General features: G+C 39.6%; 1 protein-coding gene across 1 annotated transcript in view; it reads left to right on the forward strand.

The window, feature by feature from the left end:
• The window catches only part of LOC108931021 (ecto-NOX disulfide-thiol exchanger 2-like), a 115,308-nt gene that overhangs the window by 56,426 nt on the left and 36,761 nt on the right, over positions 1 to 22,121 (forward strand). The window contains exons 3-4 of the mRNA XM_018746572.2: positions 6,957 to 7,088; positions 19,886 to 20,041. Coding sequence (XP_018602088.2) covers positions 6,957 to 7,088; positions 19,886 to 20,041 — 288 coding nt within the window. The remainder of the gene's footprint in view (positions 1 to 6,956; positions 7,089 to 19,885; positions 20,042 to 22,121) is intronic.

A 22,121-nucleotide genomic window follows, 5' to 3' on the forward strand; every position in this document is an offset into this window, starting at 1 on the left:
CAAAATTTAAATTAATACAACATTGAAATTAATAGAAATACCGCTCAAGAGAAAACAAGGTGCCGCCTCCTAGGACTGAAACCACTGACCACATCGTTTGTTGAATTTTTTTAAACCACTGCACCACACCTGCACCATCAGAGGTTCAGACAGGTGCAGACAGAATGACTGTCATGAGGCAGACAGATTAGGTGGGAGTTCTACAGTGTGTTAAAGAAGTGGTGTTTCAGCCTCTTGGGAAGGCTCTCCTCACCCAAAAGCCCAACCCTAGGAATGTCTAGCTAACCTACTACAGCGTGCTCACATCCAGAGGAATCACATCACAGCACTGCTGCCTTTGTCAGCAATTCTAAAAACCAATGGGGTGTTCCTCCTGAAGCTGGGGGGTTGGGAGGGCAGAGGAAGGTTAGAAACCCCCAGCTCTTTACCTATGGTAATTAATAATTAATAATATAACCATGAAAATAACACTGCTTTCACACACCCTGTCTGCTGCGAGGCAACGTTTTTTTTTTTTTTTTTTGTGTTTGCATCAGAGATTCCATCTATTATGCTAAGACAAATAACTGGTAAAATGTGCAGCTAGTCCCATGTGCATTCGGGGAGCATAACAGTGAAAAATTAAAACTCAGTTCAATGTGCATATACACAGATGTTACAGTGCATTCAAACAGAATGTGGAAAACACTGTGAGAACTTCATAAGTGAAAAGGAGAAATGACTTCATAGCCAAAATGTATGAATTATGCTACAGTAAGACAATTCAGCTCACTAATTATTAAAATTGTTTTTCTCATGCAATACATACAGGTTTGTATACTTACCTACCTGACTGACATTTTAGTCAAAATTACAGGAGTAGTGTGCTCATAGTAATTACGGAAAAAAAATATTACTACGGGGGGGGGGGGGGCGTGGTAGTGCAGTGGGTTGGACAGGGTCCTGCTCTCTGGTGAGTCTGGGGTTCGTATCCTGCTTCGGGTGCCTTGCGACGGACTGGCATCCCGTCCTGGGTGTGTCCCCTCCCCCTCTGGCCTTACGCCCTTAGTTGCCGGGTTAGGCTCCGGCTCCCCGCAACCCCGTATGGGACAAGTGGTTCAGACAGTGTGTGTGTGTGTGTGTGTGTGTGTGTGTGTGTGTGTGCGTGTGTGTAAATATTACTACTAAAATGGATACTGGATCCTCTGACATAAATATGAAATAAAATATACAGAGGACAGGACCCACAGTTGTGATGGCATTTATTACAGTATGAAATTTAAACATGAATGTGTTTCAGCCTCAGGCTCTCTTCAGCATGGAGAAAGCCTGAGGCCGAAACGTGTTCGTATTTAAATATCACGTATGAATTTCATACTGTGATAAACACCACGACAACCTCCAGTGCTGTCATATTTATACTTTACTCCCTTGTTTTATTTATAGTATTTAAAACAGTTTAAAGCCTTTCACTAGTGTGTACAGTGGAGAGTGTCTTTTTTCCTCCCTTTTCCTGTAAAGGTGAATCATAGCATAATTTATGAAATTTTGCGAGTTCTCTAAGTTACGACTGTGGAATGTATCTTTGTCCTCCCTGTTCCTACAGAGCATTATCATGGCTAAGCTGGAGCACTGTGTCAGATTTATGAATTAACAATTTCGGCTGTGAAAATGTGTTGTTTACACAGTGTTTCTCTTTTCTTGGAATAATGTTGACCAGAGCTGCAATATTCTCTAGCTTTTAGGTAGTTTTCTGGTCTCCAGCCACAGACCAACCTTGGAACTTTTCCAAACTACTTCTGCAAAATGCTGTAACAGTGCCATAAGCTGTTATGCCCTTGGACATAATAGAATTAATTTTCCTACACCTTCCCATGCATGACCATATACTCACAGTGTGTGCAGATTCCCTATGTTCTATTTATAGATTGATTAATTTAGTTTTCTTTAAGTTTTTAATTGTCATTTTTATTTTGTATTAAGATGTTAAATCTTTTGTGCTCAGACTTCTGTGACAGCAGGCACAATAAAAATTTCACGCAAATGGGGTAGCCCTGTGTTAATGAATTGGAGATGACATTTGATGTTGCAAGAACTGCTGACGGTTCGATACCGATCAATTTGTGCTTCTGCTTTCTCTCGGGAGTTCACCTGGGAAGGCCCAGATATCTTCTTCTGTGTCGTTTGCACCACCGATCATTATGGCAACTCCTACTATCTGTCTACCTGACTCACTCCTGTCAAAATCTGTAGAACTACCTAAAGTGGAGAACTCTAAACTATCATGTGGTAACAACAAAAGTGTAGTAGCTGATTTTTTTTTTATTCTGAAGACATGCTCTGTAGTGCCCTGTGAATTGCTCTGGTAAAAGTCACCACGCTGTATAAATGGGTACATAATTGGATGTAGCTTAATAGGTAAACCGAACATCGTATGTCCCTGGAGAAAAGAGTCAGCGAAATAAGTAATAACACACTCTATTCAGTTTAAATGTTTATCAAGCTTAATATACAAAGCTCAGTTTTTTAGAATTGGTTTGGTTTTAAAACCTTGAAGTCCAGAACAGCATCAACACCTAATAGATGATGACTGGGGAGGTGGGGGGTGAGTGGGTACAGCCCCGAGTTCCAAAACACATCCTAGATCACCTCTTCCAAAGCTACTACTGCAGAATGAGTTGTCTGCCTCTGTCTGCTTTTCAAACAAACCATTTCCATCTTGTCGGACTGGCTGAGTAGAGGAGCTCTGTGGAGGAACGCTCAGAGACCAAGGCCTCAAGGTCATGTCGGAGGCATTACAAAATGAGTAAGTAGACTGTAAAGTTCCACATGGGCCTCCAATCATTTCTGGGCATTTGTCCAGAATTGCTAATCTAAAACCTAACCCCCATGATGCCCCAGGGCACAATAGTGAATGAAGTGAAATTTGGTGCATAGCAGGCTTAAACACAAAGGCATTAATGAGAGTGTCTCTAAGGAAGAAAAAAGCTCAGCTCTGCCTGGATATTCTTCACATGGGCACACTTTCTTTTGTGGAGGTCTAAGAGGTTCTTCAAAATTGGGTAATTCATTCCTTCTGGCTCAGCTCAAGACAAATTTCAACTTTGATATTTGTAATGGTAAATTATACATTTCTCTTGAAAATGAAAGCCCGACGCAAATGGTGGAAATGCGAACTGACGAATTTGCAAGAAACTGCCATTAATATTAAAAAATAAAGCCCAAAGACACAACTCTTCTGCGTGCTAGACTTTACTTAAAGGCACTTTCCAGAAACCACACAGATAGCTAAACAAATGTATGACTTTTTTAACCTATCAAGTATAACCCTCCTTCCCGCCTCTGCCAGCATGCAGGTGTCCATTCTCCATATAAAATTAATTGTCTTTAAGTGTGAATTTGGCTAACAAGCTAATTTTCCCTCAGTGAACAAATTTTCGCCCAAAAAGAACATTTACATGGCGGAAAAAAACAAATCCTCAGGCTGTGTCATGGCAACACAAAAAGAGAAATATAATTAGTACGGTAGGCAGGCAAAGGTAACAGCATTTGCCTTTCATTATGAGAGCCAGGCAGCTGTGCCAGAGGCTTCTGCAACTCTTTGGGATGGTAGAAGCTGTGTCAGCAAACAGCATTGACACCAGTCCTTTCAGCTTTCGTTGTGTTGTTGTGGGAGGCTGTATTAGCAGAACAATTCAGCCAGAGCTTATGCAAAGAAAAGCAATGACCAAAACTGTAATGTGAATGAACCATGATAGAATGTAAATGCTAAAATATATCCAATATTGTAATGCCAGCATCCTCTGAGTTGTATGGACAATGATGTCATACACAAAGCAAGATTCCCACCAAAGTGATCTACAGGTCATATTACTTATAACTCAGAATTCCTTAACCCTATCTAGATCTTGGTCCACCTTGAATCTGAGGAATACTAAGGACCCCTCTCCCAGGAAAAGTGTCCATAATAAACTCAAGAGAAAATGTTGCATTTAACTTATTGCTCTGAAAATGGGTTACCTGCACATAGTTATGTTTTAATGTTCAGACAGAAACACACACACACACACACACACAGTTTGAAAAATATATTCACATTAAAAAAATATTAGTATATGGAACTCAGCAACACGTTACTGGACACATTCCACAGATTTCTGGGTTCATACTACCCTGACAGCTTCACACAGTTTCTACAGAATTTTTGTTGGCATATTCATTCTGCGAACATTGCATTCCACCTTATTCCAAAGATGCTCAATTGGCTTGAAAGATGGGGACTGTGCAGGCCACTTGCTACTGAAAAACTGATCTGTGCTAACAAAGCATTCTCCACACCATTACTTAACCACTACCAGTCTGTACTGTTGACACCAGGCAGGGTTGGTCCATGGTTTCAATCTTTTTAGCCAGTTTGTCACCCATCAACATCGTGCAAAGGAAACTGGGATTTGACAGGCCAGGCAGTGGTTTTCCACACTTCATTGTCCATTGTTTGTGTGACTTCATGTCTACTGACACCTTACTTTCTTGTTTTGAACTCTGTCTTCTGCTGCTGTAGGCAGTCTGTTGCTTCAATTTTTGAATATTACTGAGATGCTTTATGTGCGGGGGTGCGGTGGCGCAGTGGGTTGGCCCACAGTCCTCCTCTCCGGTGGGTCTGGGGTTCGAGTCCCGCTTGGGGTGCCTTGCGACGGACTGGCGTCCCGTCTTGGGTGTGTCCCCTCCCCCTTCAGCCTTACGCCCTGTGTTACCGGGTTAGGCTCCGGTTCCCCGTGACCCCGTAAGGGACAAGCGGTTCTGAAAATGTGTGTGTGTGTGTGTGTGTGTGTGCTTTATGTGCAACCATTATTGCATTGAGCTATTGCAATATTTTGCCCATGTGACCTTCCAATTAGCTTTAACAAGATTAGCTATTCGCCACTGATCTCTCTCGTGGGTGTTTTCTTATGGGTGTGAACAGGGAGTTTTCACCAACAGAAGTGTCACTGGGTGGAGATTCATAGTGATACTGTAGTATGCAACAATCCCAAGAGGAATGCAATTTCTCCGATGCTGGAACTACTGCAGCTCACACAAAGTAGCATGTGACATTCAAGTTACTTAAATCACAATTCTTGTCCATTTTAATGTTCATTCAGACAATAGCTAGATTATGTGACACTGTCTGCATGCTTTATTTAGAGGCACAACCATGCAATTCACTAACTGTGGAGGATAAGCTGTATGTGTAAATGTCCAGGTGCACCCAATAAAGTGGTCGGTGAGCATATTTTCAGATTCTTGTGGGAATAAAATGTATTCATTTAGACAATCACTATTTTAACTCCTTTTCAGTTGGAAAAGGGTGCAGTGCTTTCGATGCTTTAAATCTTTCCACACTCCTGTCAAATCAAGTTCAGCTGGCAATGGTGGACAGTTGGCAAAATAAGTATTCGCATCACAATGATTATACCCACTATCCCACCTCTGAAGCTCTCTTCCTTTAGGCTAAGGCTGTGTTTTTTGTTTCATTACATCACTTTTTACCTCTGTGTCTTGAAGTTGCTTTTTGGACTTTTGTTTAAAACATTTTCTCAGGCCCAACAAGAAATTTGTTTTTGTGTGTCGTCTTTCTCCGTTGAAAAGCCAGTATTTACTTTTTTTTTTAAAACTTTTTAGTTTTGTAAGACATATTTTACAGTGTTTTAAAGGATTAGCTTTCAAAGAGCTGATTTGCAGAGCTTTTTGTTTTTTTTTTTTTTGTTTTGATAGCTGGATAATTCAACTATATAACTGGTTTACAGCCAGTAGGCTTAGGTTTAGTATTAAATATTTTATGAATTTTTTGTAAGCGCAAGTTGATTGCAGCCAATCCAATAAGATTTCTGTGGTGACAAAGTTAGAAAATGTTTTGGCTTTTCACAGTGGTATATCAGCAGAAGAGCAATATAACACATACAGAAATGCACACTTTAGAGTCACAAATCAACGTAAAACACATCTTTTGACTGTGGGATGAAATCAGGACACTAAGTGTATGGCGCATAACAGCTACAAAAGAAATGAACAAACATATGTAGACAGCCGAAGGCCATATCACATCTCAGCTGTAATTTCCCAAAAGCATTTGTGGGACTCAGTAATTTGGAGGAAGAGTTTATAAACTTTTAGGACTCAGTGCTGAACACTATGTTCTGTGTAAGCTTAACACATCACACCACACTGAGAACACAACCCTTTAGTGAAGCATGGTGATGGCAGCATCATGAGTTGCAGATGCTTCTTTGTTGGTGGGGACTGGAAAACTTTGAAGGAAAAGTGAATGGAGCTAAGTACTGAAAAGTCCTGGAGGAAACATGCTGCAGTCTATGAGAGCTCTAGGACTTGCCCCCAGACACACAACAAAAGACACACTCGAGTGATTTTAAACAAAATATAATATCCTGATGTGACCCAGTGAAAGCTCAAAACTTAATCCAACTAAGCATTTGTGCAATAACTTAAAATTGCTGTTCACAAATGGTCCTCATCCATCATCATTGAGCTTCAGCAATTTTGCAAAGAAGAATGGGCCAAAATTTACCCCAGCTTACCCATAATTGCCGCCAAAGGTGGCCCTACTAAATATTAACTCTCAGCGGAAGCCACGGGGCTCAAGGTGATACTTATGCATTCAATTATTTCCTGTTTAAAAAAAAATTCTGGATGTTAACATCATACAGTACTTTGTGTTGTGCAATAATTCTCAATTAAATATTTCATGGTTGCATGTTGTACTACAATAAAAGGTGAACAAGTCCAATGAGGGTGAATACTTATTTTAGGCACTGCATATAACGGAAACTTTGTAAGCATGACTGTCATTCAGATTTCGAGCACACTTACCCAGTAGGTTACTATTGGTAAATTATGTGCAAGTTTCTGAAAAAAAAATGTTACATTAGAATTGTAGCCATCTTACTGATGTTGCCTGTGATTTGCCCCTTTCTGTGCAGATGGAATTCGCAGCATGAACATGGATTCTGGTCAGATGGGCATGCCTATGTCAGACCCTGGAGCCTGGGCCACTGCCATGAACAACCTTGGGATGGCACCCATGAGTATGACTGGGCAGCCACTCATGTCAGGTACTGTTTGCCTCCTCTCTGGGAGCATATTTTCATATTTTCTTCTCCATGCTTGGTGGTAATAATAAGAATAATAATAATAATAATAATAATAATAATAATAATAATAATAACAACTTCCATTGGCCAGCAAAACACACTTAGCCTTAACCCTGCCTGTATATCATCATAACCACATTGTGAAACTGTGTGAAGGTATGGGGGGCCCATGTCGAAGCTGAGGGGAAAAAAAAAAATGAGGTTACCCTCAGTTGGGTGGCCCATTTGTAAACTATACGCAGAGAACAAGAACATGTTGGTTTGGAGACTTCCAAAAAGTAATTTAAACCAAAGCAGCACTTTGAGTGTCAGCAGACATTTTATTAATACCTCTAAATAACTGCATTATTCAACAGCAGAACATTTGAAATTCCTTTTGATACTTGTGAATGTCTGACAATAGGATGCTACAGTAGTATATCACAGACAAATGAGTTTGGTTTTATTGTCATAATCTCTGTTTATGTACTTTGGTACCCACCCTCAAGTCCTTTCTCTAACACAGCTGTAAACTCCTTTACCATGTTAATAATTGTTTTTTCATAGTATACATTTTTACAAGCAAATTCTTCCAAAGCACATTACAACACACTATCCAGAGGGAATTAAAAGCAGAAAAATGGTAGTTTTCCATTAAGGGGAAAATTAAACATTCCCCTATTCTCTGATCCCTATAAAGAGATATTTAGTGAAAAAATAACATCATAATAACACCTTAGTTTATACAGTGTGTAACTCTTTGTTCCAGAAGATTACAACTGGCCATTGCCTAATGTGATCCAGTTGCTATATCAGGAGAGAATGGTCATGAGTTGTGTGACCCTGGGTTAATGCAGCTACCTTTTGCCTATTGTAATCTGAGTGGATCAGACAAGGATTGGCTTCTTTCTTGGCTTGGCTGCTCTGTATATCACCTTGAGTTCAGCTTCTGGGTTTCAGAGGTCAGCTGTAAGCTTAAGAACAGAAGAAGCGGTGCGGCTGTTTTTGGGTTTGATCTCTCTACAGAGTGAAAAAATTTTGATCCTTTTTAGAAAAATGAGGTGAGATTGGTACTGAGATGATCCTTATGTCTATTTAGATAGCTAAACCCATAGGTGTCACAGGACAGTTGGTTGATCACTGTTCTCTTTTCTGTAACTTCCTGTTCCATGATGCTTCATGAGAATGACTGGTGATTTGGAGTCTTCTCAGTAATATCCATTCAGTACAACACTGAACACTGATTTGCTTCAGTAAAATTTGCCCAGCTGTATAAATGGGTAAATAACTCTATGTATCTGTACATTACACATTTAACCAAGGGAGCAGCTAAATAAGAGAAAGTAATGACACTGCTGCAATGTTCATGTATCCTCTTTGTATTCTTGTATTCCTACAATTATAAGCCACTTTGCTGAAAAATCCTGGGGACATATAATTTCAAGGAAAAGACTTGAATATTACTCTAGATTCCTTTAGCCAATATAAAAAGGGATCTTATATTTTTTTTACTTGTCCTATATGGTGGAGACTGCATTTTACTTCTTTGTTTCAGCTCTCATTTATTGTAGAATCTTCACCTTTCCCACAGTGAACCAGGTTGCAAAGTGACGAGTTGTTGCCTTGCAGTCCAGGAAGCCAAATTCAAATTTCTGCTCCCACTTGAGTAAGGTACTTACCCTAGTTTATTCCAGGAAAAAAAATGACCTGGTACCACTGTATTAATGGGTTGTTATAAATTGTAAGTAGCTTAATATACCTCGGGGGGGGTGGTGCAGTGGGTTGGACCGGGTCCTGCTCTCTGGTGAGTCTGGGGTTCGAGTCCCGCTTGGGGTGCCTTGTGGTGGACTGGCATCCCGTCCTGGGTGTGTCCCCTCCCCCTCCGGCCTTACGCCCTGTGTTACTGGGTTAGGCTCCGGTTCCCCACGACCCTGTATGGGACAAGCGGCTTGGAAAGTGTGTGTGTGTGTGTGTGTGTGTGTTAATATGCCTTTCCCTTGTATAGCGGGATCTAGTACAAAGAAAAACTGTAACAGCTTATGAAAATATATAGTGTGTGTGTATATATATATATACACACACACATTTTCTGAACCACTTGTCGCATATGGGGTCGCAGGGAACCGGAGCCTACCCGGTAACACAGGGCGTAAGGCCGGAGCGGGAGGGGACACACCCAGGACGGGACGCCAGTCCGCCGCAAGGCACCCCAAGCGGGACTCGAACCCCAGACCCACCGGAGAGCAGGACTGTGGGCCAACCCACTGCACCACCGCACCCCTTTTTATATATATATATATATATATATATATATATATATATATATATATATATATATATATATATATATATATATCCTATTAACCACTTCCTGTCACATTAACAGTACCAACCAATCACACTGATACTCTCATGTTTGTATACTCTGTAAATATATTCATTCATTCATTCATTCATTCTGTAATTCTATGTCAGCTGTTTTTTGTTTGTAAATACTGTAGGCATCTAGAACCACAGCAAATTCCTTGTGTGCGTTAGCACATAGGACAATAAAACTCATTCTGATTCTGATTCGGATTAAGGTAAACCAAACCAAAATACTACCTTTAAATCACAGCTTTTGCAACATCAGTATTCAAATATTATCATAAAGTTTTTTTATTGTGAGTGGAAAAAGGCATGGCCTTTTTCCACTCACAGATATGTAACATAGTATTATTTCTCTCAATAAATATATGACCAAGTATAATGTTTTTATCTCATTTGTTTAAGTGCGTTCTCTTTGTCTAGTTTTAGGAGTTGCATGAAAATCGGATCATATTTTAGGTCATATTAATCTAGAAATACAGAAAATCGTAAAGGGTTCACAAACTTTTAAGCACCACAGTATATGTGCTCTGTGGTTGACATAACTCCTATTTTAGTTTGTTCCCAGTCTTACCCGCACTAATTTCGACATTAATTTCTGTTACAAACTTTTGCACATGAGGAGACACTACTTGATGATAAGAGGCTAGGAAGAGGTGACTTTGCATCAGCAGTGGTGTCTCCTGGGTTTGGTCTAGTGACAGCAATATCTGCAGCTTGTCACGTCTGCCATTAGCAGCCACTTTTCCTCCGATAATGAAGCGGACGGCAGCAGTTTAGTCTGGGGAATGAAAGTGCGACACTTCACTGAGTGCAGCACAGGACAGGGAATGGAATGTGTGGCACCTTCACTAAATTTGATTTGGGTTTGGACGCAACTTGAAAACACTTAGAGAATGTGTGAAATTGGGCATGCTCGTCCGTGGCGACAGGCAAACCCACCATCCTGCCAATATTCGGGGGTTCGATTCAGTAGAAGGAAATGATGTGTATGAGTGAACTTTGGCGACAGGGGAGACATCCTGAGGCTTGAGAGAGCAGCTGCTTTGGTTGAAGCAGACCATTAACTGCTAAGACAAACCAATAAAAAAGAAAATTGATTAAGAGAACTCAAGTCCTTGTTTGCATTGAAACAACCTTGGGAATCGAATGCCCTAGGCATGGCCTTAAGTGTGGCATTGCCATAAAATGTTGGTTAATGGTTTGAAACTGTTGAAGGAAATAAGAGAAGCACATTTTTTGCATAGTATGGTTTCTGTCATCATGTTTTCAAGGTCATTAAACAAATGTGAACACTTCATTTTAAAATTTTAATGTAAGATTAATTTATAGGAAGGGAATATATTCTTTAAAATTGACATACTGAAATTTTTGTTGCAGTCTACATACTTACCAAGTGTATTATGTACTATTATATTCGTTTGCAATTTTAGTTTATGTGCAGTGATCAGATATGGTAATAAATTAGCATAGCAAGTTGAAATGCACAGATGAAAAAGCTTATTTTTTATTCTTTTTAAATAGCAATATTCATGCTGCAGCTTGTTTTATAAGCAATTTATGGAATATGAAATGGCATTTTTAAATCTTATTCAAAAACACATTTTTATTAGACAAATTAAATTCAGTTGAATGTTTTTGATTTATTGGTTTTTTTCAATAGATATGAAATGTCTTTAACACGGAATATAAAGGAACACTTTGTACTGAAATAGCTGTCATAGCAATTAGCTGCATGACAGTGATTTTATTGTGACACATTTCTCTGTAAAGAAGCCTGTTTTCATTGCGTCAGTATCTGGTAATTAAGTACAAATATTATTAAGGGTAGGTTCAATAACAATTTAAAAGATCTGCCCTATACATTAAAAATCTCTTTACTTAACATTGAAATGTTCTCTAAAGGAGCACTTCAATTAACATATACACACACACACATTTTCAGAACCGCTTGTCCCATACGGGGTCACGGGGAACCGGAGCCTACCCGGCAACACAGGGCGCAAGGCCAGAGGGGGAGGGGACACACCCAGGACGGGACGCCAGTCCGTCGCAAGGCACCCCAAGCGGGACTCGAACCCCAGACCCACCGGAAAGCAGGACTGTGGTCCAACCCACTGCGCCACCGCACCCCCCAATTAACATATATCATTTGATATTTGATTTTTTTTTCGTTTATGAAAAATTCATAGACGTTTAGACTGGTTCTAGATTCATTAGTTCCACTTCAAAGTCTATCCCGTACGTACCTGAAATGTAGATGAATAGCTTTTTAATGCTAGAAAAATCTTTGAGAATATCCACATATCCCCACAAATTCAATTTTAGTTTATTTGGACTACGTCATGTAAAAAACAAACTAATGAATCACCAGCTAAAATTATAATTGCACTCAAAAATGCTGTTTCTTTGTGATGCTGAATATAATTTTAATGACATTAAAAAGCTAAATTATTTGTTAAATTCAGGTCTTTAGTTTATATTAATTTTAGTGGTCTAATCAGGTTTACCAAAGTATGACTCTGTATCTTTGTCTTTGAGAGTGATTTTGTCCATCCATGTTTAGGCCCTATTTGCTTCCAAAAGAGATATTCTTGGAATCTTATTAAACATCTATTTACATCAAACTGTATGATGAAATTTGCCAGATACATTTTGCTTGACATTCACCATGCTTAGGTATCGTAGATCTGAAACAATAATGTGCAATTAATCCAAAGCATGAAGTTTGCTTTCCTTCATCGCAGCAGGGATTGAAGAGATGACTTAAATGTCCTTCAAAGCACATGCCTCATTGCGTGCCGCTTCCTGCCCAAGCTTTAAATAAAGTTTCAACCGCGTTGCTTGTCCCATTTATTCTCCGTGCCAACATCACTGGCAGCATGTGTATTGCAGTAGCATAAAAGGAGCGGTCTAGAAAAACCTTGGGAACGCCTCACCTCTTCATGTGGAGAGCATGGTGTGTCCTCCTCATTACAGACTTCCTAACACTTTGGCGAGGCCGCCGTTTTAGTCACAACTCTCACCACGTCGCCACTCCAGCATATGGAGGGGAAGATATTGCTCTACTGCACAGTTTTCATTTTTCAAAGTAGTGGCCAGATGCTTTTCTCATTTAAGTGTGACATTTAAATAAATAAATAAACAAACCTTCTTTGCTCAAGATCAGTTGCCAAACCTACTTTCTGGCATAATATATTTGTTGTGTGGATTATGCTTGACTATATTGCAATGTGCCGGACCTAATCAGCAATTTATGTGTCCATCTCTATGTACTGGGTCACATATTTTTGTCTTTGCACTTCAGATTGCATCAATTTGTCTTTATATCTGTTTACATTCATTACATAGCTGGGCATACTTGGAATATCCATGACTTTTTCTGCGTCTCTCATCACTAGCCTTTTACTCCATTATAATGTATTCCATTACCCCGCTATGCAGTACACTGACAGCTGGCTTATGTTTTGCAATATCTTTCAGGGAGCCCAAAGGAAAAAGATTCTGGAAACAACAACAGAACAGAGTGTGCTGAGTGATAGAAAAAAATATGCCCTTTGACATTTTTTTACTGTCTTGTGGGAGGTTCCTGCTTGCATGTCAACCTTTCTCCCTGGAAAAATGAATGTCTCTATTTGTGGATGGTAAAGCTGAAGAAAGACCACAGTGAATCTGGTTTGCTTCAAGTCTTCACTTCCATTCCCTGTATGCCTGTCAAATTCAGCTTTTGGAATAAAAAAATTAAATGATAATCCAGGGTGCACTTACCATATCCACTTTGCCCTTTAGCTTTAAAAGTAAAATTGAAATTGAAATTGAGAAATCAATTTAACATTTCAGTTCACATGTCAAAAAATTGCGTCGGATAAGTGTTAATCGGGAGCTCATATCTTAATTGGATCTTTGAAAGGCATTTTGTATATCTCTAGAAGTAAATCATTTCTGTGTCCTGTGAAAATGCAAGGGTGACACATCGTCTCAGCAGGTTGTGTTATTGCCTCACGGCTGCAGGAATGCAGAATTTAATTGATCTCCTTGTGTTAGAAAGGGCTTACTGAACTTTCAGGTTTCCAGTCCAAAGCTAAAGTGATCATATGATGACTCTGTATTTCTCTTTTTTGAGCATCCTTAGCATGGTGGTAAGTGCCACTGCCTTGCAATCAAAGTACATTGGTTGAAATCCCTGCTCCCTCAGCAATATCCCTAAGTAAGGTACTTATCATGAGTTGTTCCAGGAAAAGACATATATACACACACACACACACACATACTCACGATGCTGGCTCATTTTATACAGAAGTATATATATATATATATATATATATATACACACACACACACACACACACACACACACACACAGATGCATACTGCTGTATAAAATAAGTCAGCATCATGAGTTAAGCACACACATAATTCTTCTAAGATGACCAATTATCATGCAGCTCAATCGTTCCAAGAACAAGGCTCTCCATCTCATAGCAGATCCTTCTACCTTTCAGGAACTCACTATGAATGCTGACAATTAGTTAATTTTTTTCCCACTTTGCTAGTCAAGAACCTGAGAGTAACAAATGAGTGAGGTCTTTGGATCTTCTAGCAAACTGAAGCCATAACTTGATCCTGCAGGTACCTCCAGTGTAACATTTTCAGGATCGGTCCAGATCATCATGCAGGCAGCTCCTTGTGTAATATGTTTAAGCAACAAACGTAGTGCCACAAAAACAAACTGTGCTTTGGTGATGGTGTGCCTTTGTATAAAGCTCTTTTCTTTGTAAAATGTTTACCTTCGCTTGTATGTTGCTTTGGAGAAAAGTGATCATAGCTCCTTAATCTGGAGTCCATAAATTACAAGGAGTCTGTGAACTGGAATGGTAAAAAAGTTACATGTTTATCTTAGCAATAAAGATGAATAATACATATGGGTAATAAAGATGAACTCAGTGATCTTAGGACAAAAAAACTTACTATAACAGGAGTCAAACTGAAAAATTCTTGGAGAATTATGATGTTCCTTAAGAGAAGCTTATCCTCACCTTGTAAAGCAAGCTGTAGAACCTTTAAATCTTTCCTGTATTTTAAATGTGTAGTCTTGCTGTGTAATGCGTTACGAAGCTCATACATTACTATATCACTCTATCACTGCTGCATCACTATCACATTAGTATATATATATATATAAAACTATTTCAGTTTAATTGGTTTCCTTTGTAATCCTATGTACTGGCATTCATATATTATTCTCAGGAGTTCATAGGCTTCACCAGATTGCTAAAGGGGTCAAAGACATAAAAACGATTAAGAATCCCAGCTCTAGATAGAGAGCAGACTTGAAGGACCCAGGTTTGGATCTCATTCTTGTTGCAGTACCCCTGAGCAAGGTATTTACCCATTTGTATAAACTAAAATAAACAACTACAAACAAAAACTAAATATATAACACACATTTCCGAACAGATGGTTTGTTGCTTGAAACCTAACAAAAAAAAAAAAAAACTAATTGGAATTTAAATCTGACTGCAGGGAAGGTCTCAGTCACTGAGACTTAACAAACTATCTATTTGGAATTTCAGCATGAAGAGGGAAGGCCTTTATTTCTTGGACCCAACAAACAATCTGTTAGGAAATTCAGCATGAGAGCAAGTTCAATAATCCACCGTTGCTGTGCCTACCACTAGGGTGATGTAGCACAGAGAGAGCTGATGGTTACCCCCCTCCTCATACCCCCCCGAAGCTGTCAGCCTCAGCCTTTTGATTTCACAGCTGCCAGAGAGATATGGCTCTCCGTGGCTTCTCTACTGCCCACGTGTGCCCCCACAGGGACTTAATCTTCTACTTATAGATCATTATGGGAAGTGCAAAATTGCAGTGTAGGCAATGGCAGGCCATGTGATGAGTAGTCCTTCCGAACCAAATAAAAAAAAAAAAAAAACAAAGACATTGTTAATATAGAGTTACAAAAATAGAATTTTTGGTGATTGTATACTCGGTTTTGTACAGGTACTTATGCATGAAAACACACATACACGCACATACAGATGAACCTCTGTTATAAATGGAGTCATTCTCCCCTGACACAAGTCTCATTCTGACAGGGTTTATTGGGATAACATCAGCACATATGTCAATAAAAACTCTCCTGGTACCATATTGGCATTCATAACAGTCATAATTAATGAATACGATACCTCCATATCTGATTCCACATCAGACAATGTCTGTTCCATGTGTGTTTTCTCCTTAATGGGCTGTTCTGCGAGCAGCTCTTGCTTGAACGCATATGGATTTGCAATGCTTCTCTTCTGTCAAAGCCACTGGTACTTTGCACATCCCAGCTAAGCTGTCCGTCTGCACAACTGATGCTGCTGGTCAACCATCTCATTGCGCTATGGTCAGTGCTGGGTCAGCTCTGCCCGTGAGTGCTGCCTGGCCTTGCCTAGGAGCCCTCCAGCTTGTTTGCTTTTCAAACTTCACATGCGTCCCATGGGACGGATGTTTCTGGAATGTTCTGCTTTGTGGCGGAGCTGCACGGCTGCAGAGGCATGGCAGCTGCGCCTCTATCTGCAAGCCAGGATGACCCCAGACTATTCACACACCATACTCCAAACACACACACACGAACATGTGCGCACACAGCCTGCTCCTGAAACCACTTTACTGCTCTTTTTCTTAATTTAAGGGAGAGAAAAAGTCCAGTGCATTTGGTTCCCAACTAACTGGGCTTTCAAGCATAAAGACTATGGTACTGTGAATTTGACAGAGAAAATGACACACCGTTATACATCCTGTCTGTCCCTCCAGTAACAGCTCCCTTCAATTCAGTCTCTTTATCACTCATTACGGTTCTCCACGAACAATAAATCTCACTGGGTCCGAAGTGTCTCCTGCCTGCACTTAGAAAAAGTACTATTCAAAGAAATATGAGTGAGAAACAGACCCTGAAACACACACACACACACACATTTTCAGAACCGCTTGTCCCTTACGGGGTCACGGGGAACCGGAGCCTACCCGGCAACACAGGGCGTAAGGCCGGAGGGGGAAGGGGACACACCCAGGACGGGACGCCAGTCCGCCGCAAGGCACCCCAAGCGGGACTTGAACCCCAGACCCACCGGAGAGCAGGACTGCGGTCCAACCCACTGCGCCACCGCACCCCCTGACCCTGAAACATTTTATTTTTATTTTTTACATTTTATGCCAGCATTTATTTTATATACAGCTGTGTAGATGACAGACCTCTATGTGTGCTGTCACCATGGACTTTTGACACCTTTATTTATTTTTTTTTTTGCTCACCAGTATTTCTTCTTTATCCTTTTTTCATCACTTTAGAGTAACTTCTTTCTTTCAGTTGTAGGTGAGGAAAAATGCAGGATTTCAGAGAGGTGCGTGCTTTGACAAAGGCAGATTGGCTTTCATACAGCAGCTCAACACAGGTGCACATTACTCTTGGGAGAGAGAGAGAGAGAGAGAGAGAGCGAGCAAGCAAGCGACTGGGCGAATTTCCATTTGAAAACCATCTGTAGGCACGGAATCAAAAGTCAGTTAAATCGATACCAGCAAATAAAATTGTGTTTGCATTGTCAGTACACTCTCCATGTTTCCAATTTTTTTAATTCTCAGGGAAAAGCCATGTAAAGCAGTTCACAATTAAGGTTGTTTTTAATACGTTCTTAGATTGTCGAAAATAGCATTTGCTATGGGGAAGAATCAAATATAATAATGCTAAAATAACTGACCTGTAATACTTGTCTTCTGATACATAGAATCTTAAACAAACATAATTAAATGAAGGCATAATTAAATTCACCATTCATGTCAATGACTATAATGGCATGGTAATTCACTGAAAGGTCACATTCATTATTGCAATTTAATGTGGAAAGTGCAGCTAAAATCGTTTTCAGTTATTACAATTTCAAATCGTGAATGAGCAAACGTTTGAATAGAATATATACAAGTCGCACCGTTCAGACATTTAAAAATAAACACTTAAGATGCATACAGTATATGTTTCCATACAAATTATAACATACTATAATATCTGGATGGCACAGTGGCACAGAGGGTAGGCCATCTCACAACATCTGGGTGTTTGGGTATAGGTTTGAATTTGGTAGAGTCAATGCGGAGTTTGCATGTTCTACCATGTGTCTTGTCGGTTTCCCCAGGGTGCTTTAGTTTCTTCCCACAGTCCCAATCACATGCAGTCCAGGTGAACTGGCGATGCTAAACTGTTGCATTGTATGTGAATGGCTGGACCGAGGAGTACCCCCAGGCCCTGCGCCCACTGATTCTAGGATAGGCTCCACGACTGCAACCAGGAGAAGCAGTACGTGAAAATAAATGAACCAATATATTATACCCAGTTTTTTTCTGTATCTTATAATACAATTTATGTTTTCATTGCACACATCTGTGTTCTGTAAACATGTCCCAGTATTGAAAATGTCAGCATGCAAGCTATATATTTTGTGTCTTTAGAAGGATTTATTTTTTTTATTGATTTTTTTTTTTTTTTGATTTTTTAACCCATTCCAAGTTCCTGTAGGTCCTTTAAAAAGCATCAGTGCATAAAATACAGTATAAACATCGATATATGTAATGTGCAGTCATACTGACTTGATTAGAGAGAGTTTTCAGAGTGTTATCAGTGATCTGTCGCTGGTGTTTGTAGGGTTTGTTATATTTAGGCTGGCAGAGGTGAGTAATGGAGGATTATAATGATGCTTGAGCTGTCGTGGAAGGAGCTATGTTGTCCACTGGTGTTTGGAGAAGACGGCCAGTTTGCTTTGACCATGTGAATCTATGGTTTGTTAGTCTTCCTGGATACTGACAGATGAACTTGCTGATGTGCAGGAAATTATACCAGCATGAGTAAAGGGAGTCGAGAGGAAAAGTGCTGGTTACAATATGGTTGGGAGAGACTTGTATATGAAAAAGGCAACTGGGTACCACCTGAGCATGCTTCAGCTGGCAAAAAATGAGAATGGCAAGCAGCAGACAGTCACACAACCATTTACGTACCATCTGACTAAATTGGGAAATTGGTTCACGTATCTACACTGTTATGGGCTTTCAGAATTCAGTAACTGCAAGGGAAATTTAGTATGGGTTGAATGTATTGAAAGTGCTGCATTTCAAGACGCAATAAAAAGGCAGACATCATCATTCATTTGCAAGAGACAATGTGATGGAACAATACAATATTATAATTATGACTATAGTATGATTGTTACTGTGTCTGCCGTATGAAAATTTTTTTTTGACACACTGGTAATGCCACCATATGCAGTAGCAAAAACAACTAAGTAAACAGTTCTCAGTTCCCTCTCTCTAGTGTGCCACTCAGGTCAGTGAAACCCCCAGACAATATAATATTCAGTAATGCACATGAGTAGTCCATACAAATGAAGAGCATGAGAAATTTACATAAAGATTATGTTGTGTGAATAAATTCAGCACATAGTGTAACCCTAGTTTTTGCAGTGTTTATTTGAGGGGTATATTGTTATTTTGTAGACACTTTTGTGGACTTGCTAGAATTCCATGTAAAACCATGGAAATTTTTGCCTCTAGGAACAAAAAGCCTAAATAAGTCAGAAATTATTTTAATTTCTAGTTTAATACTGGAAATGGAATTCAAGGTATCTGAAGCTGTTTCCACTGTGACCTGCTCATATCTCTAATACTATCATATACATTGCATATGCAAGTTCCATTGTTAATAAATAATATATCCAGGTATAGCAGGTATGAAAAAAGACTGAAGGAACAACTAAAAGCTTTGTGGTAAACCACTGACCACTTCCAGTAAGATGAGTTCTCGTGCAGAAGTGCAGTAATAGCTTTAATAACCACAACATAAACCAGGAAAGTGTGCATCAAGTAAGGCCAAGCTGGTATTCATAACTTTTTGGTAGAACATGGTGGTCAATTTGTTGTAAGGTCAGAAAATACAAGTGCAGAATTTTGATTTCCATCAAAGGAAAGAAGTACTTCTTTGTAGACTTTAACAAGGGTTGTCTTAGTGCTTTGCCAAGATCTGAAGACTGACAAATATTTTATATGAATCATCTGAGTTTGAGATGGAAAGCTATTCAGCTACAACCTTTTCAAGTATTTTGTGCAATAAGGAAGGATTACGGTCGCTTAAGGTGTAAAAGGTTGTTTCGATCCAAATTTCTTTTTTATAGAATTGCTCTTTTTAAGCCTTGCACAATCAACAGCTGACAAGTTGATGTGCACAATTTATATGTACAACCTCATCAAAGAATTGAAGGACTTCATCTGAAACGAGATTTGCCACTGAAACTATTAAACAGGTGATGGGCTAATCTTTTTTAAGTGCACAAAGAAATTAAACTGGGTATTGTTTCAATATTCCTCATGTGACTTTTTGTCCTCAGATTTTGACCCAAGCCTTGGCATGATGACAGGCATTGCTCCAATGAATCCCATGATGCCCGGTCTTGGTATCGTTCCCCCGCCAATCTCCCAGGACATGCCCGTTGTAAAGGAGATAATACATTGCAAGAGTTGCACCCTGTTCCCTCCCAACCCAAGTAAGTAACAATACGTTTTGAAGCTGGATATCACAAGACTGGCTGTTAGACCACTTGAGTATTCTCTACCTTTGACTGTATATTGCAATACTCTCAGCCCTACTTTTGAGTTTAGTACATTGATAAGTATCATATTCCCAAACTGCATTATTGACTGTGACAGTCTATCCTAAGATCACTAAGGGCATTCAAAATGCATCTGCATTTCTCAAATTTTTACCACCAGACCTTTTGAAAACCAGAAGAAAATACTGATGTGACATTTGTATTCTGCCTTGATTTCTGACCCAACCTTCGACTGAAAAATTGACCTCTGTGGAGACGAATGGCTGCGAGCACTTTTGTGAGAAAATTCTCCACTTATGAAGAACCTTCCTTGCTCTGTGCTGAAAGCAAGAAAATGAGTTATTCCCCCTTGCAGCTGGAAGTGATGTGTGGAGTCAATAGAATTCTTACACAGCAATCCTCACCAAGCAGTTTTTGAATTTTCCTGCATGGTGTCTGTGCACAGAAATTGGACAGACAGGATTCTACGTGGTTTTTAATTTCATCTCCAACATATGAAGTGTCAAATGAGATCATAATCTGTCCAAAACTGGCCATGCTTATAGATGATCACTAGAACCTGATAAATGGTAATTATAATTTGATTATTGACTCCGCAGCTTCCTCAGTTAGATGGTCTTCACTTTTCAGAAAAAAAGTCACTTGAATGGTGCATTTTTTTGGAAAACACAGAGGCAGAACATTTGAAACATTCTCATATTTGCAATTTTAGGATGAACCAGTCTTTAGGAAATCTTATAGTACCAGTCCAATTAGTTTATACTGTATACAGATGACTTGGTGCTGCCAGACAAGATGTGAATTCACAGCACTGCTCATAACAGACATAAGGCATAAAGATTTGTGCAGTCAATTGTGGTACAATTTTGACAACAGAGTTGCTCAGCTATTCATATACAGTAAACAGCCTAGTGTGGTTACCTGCGCTTCCCATCTGTGTTGTGTTTCCTTCTGAGGGTCTGAGGTAGGAAATAAATACTCTTTACATGTCTTTCCACACCAGACTAGATAACACTAACTGGGGAAACTTCAAGGTTACTTGATATTGCTGTCGATGTGCAGCAGGCTGTGATGTGTGTTACAGATTTCAACTAGCACAGAGATTCCCAGATGCCATGATAAGTGCTTAAAAAGCCACAACTCATTCCACTGGGTCTTAAGCCATGCTTCCTTTTGAGTTCTCAAAAGCTTGGTCACTGCTGTGTATATCTGAAGTTCCTCCACATCTATAACCGTTTGCACTTTTGTTCTTGGCCTCTCCTCTTCGTTTGTCTTTTATATGGAGATGTCACTTGTCCATTTTTGTGTAATAACCTAAAGGGAAGCCGTTTTTAAAACGGACATTTCCTTATTTATTTCCGTGATAAAACCTGTCACCCCACCCTTTCAAATGGCACTCAATTACACAACCGGGAAGATTGCACAGATTGCTGGCTGCCTCGTTCTAATGGTTTTTAATCTAGTGTGACCATTGAGGAAATTAGCGTCAACTCCAGTTAATTTAACCCTGTAGGACTTGAGGCACTGGAAGGATGAGTCACCAGGGAGATGGATGATGAGGTAGACTCATGAGACCTTAGTGTGTTTTCATTTTTCCTTTCTATAGGTCTCAAGATGCTGATTTGCAGAAACTTTAAGGAACTTCTGAAGCTCTTAGTTCTTAGTTTTCAGATTCTATTTTTTGCATTTGATGTTGTTCATGCATTGGATTCCACTTGATTTGTCCTTGATCTGTCTTGTACTGTATGTAAGATTGAATTGGTCCTTCATTTTTTCTTTTTTTTTGCAAAAACAGAAACTGCAGAGTATGTAAAGGTGGCCCTCAGTATCATACATCTTACCAAGTTTATTGATTCTCGGTTTGAGGCCATTAGGACCGTTCAAGAGCATGTCTCCATTTTAAGACCTGCTCACAGCATACCTTGTTGGACTGCATCCCTCTGATTAGCCGTCTTTACAGATTGTCTTCTTTTTGTTTCCTAAAAGCTAAGTATCGACTGCTGTCATGACAATT

This window comes from Scleropages formosus, chromosome 14 (genome assembly GCF_900964775.1).
Source record: "Scleropages formosus chromosome 14, fSclFor1.1, whole genome shotgun sequence".
Taxonomy (NCBI): domain Eukaryota; kingdom Metazoa; phylum Chordata; class Actinopteri; order Osteoglossiformes; family Osteoglossidae; genus Scleropages; species Scleropages formosus.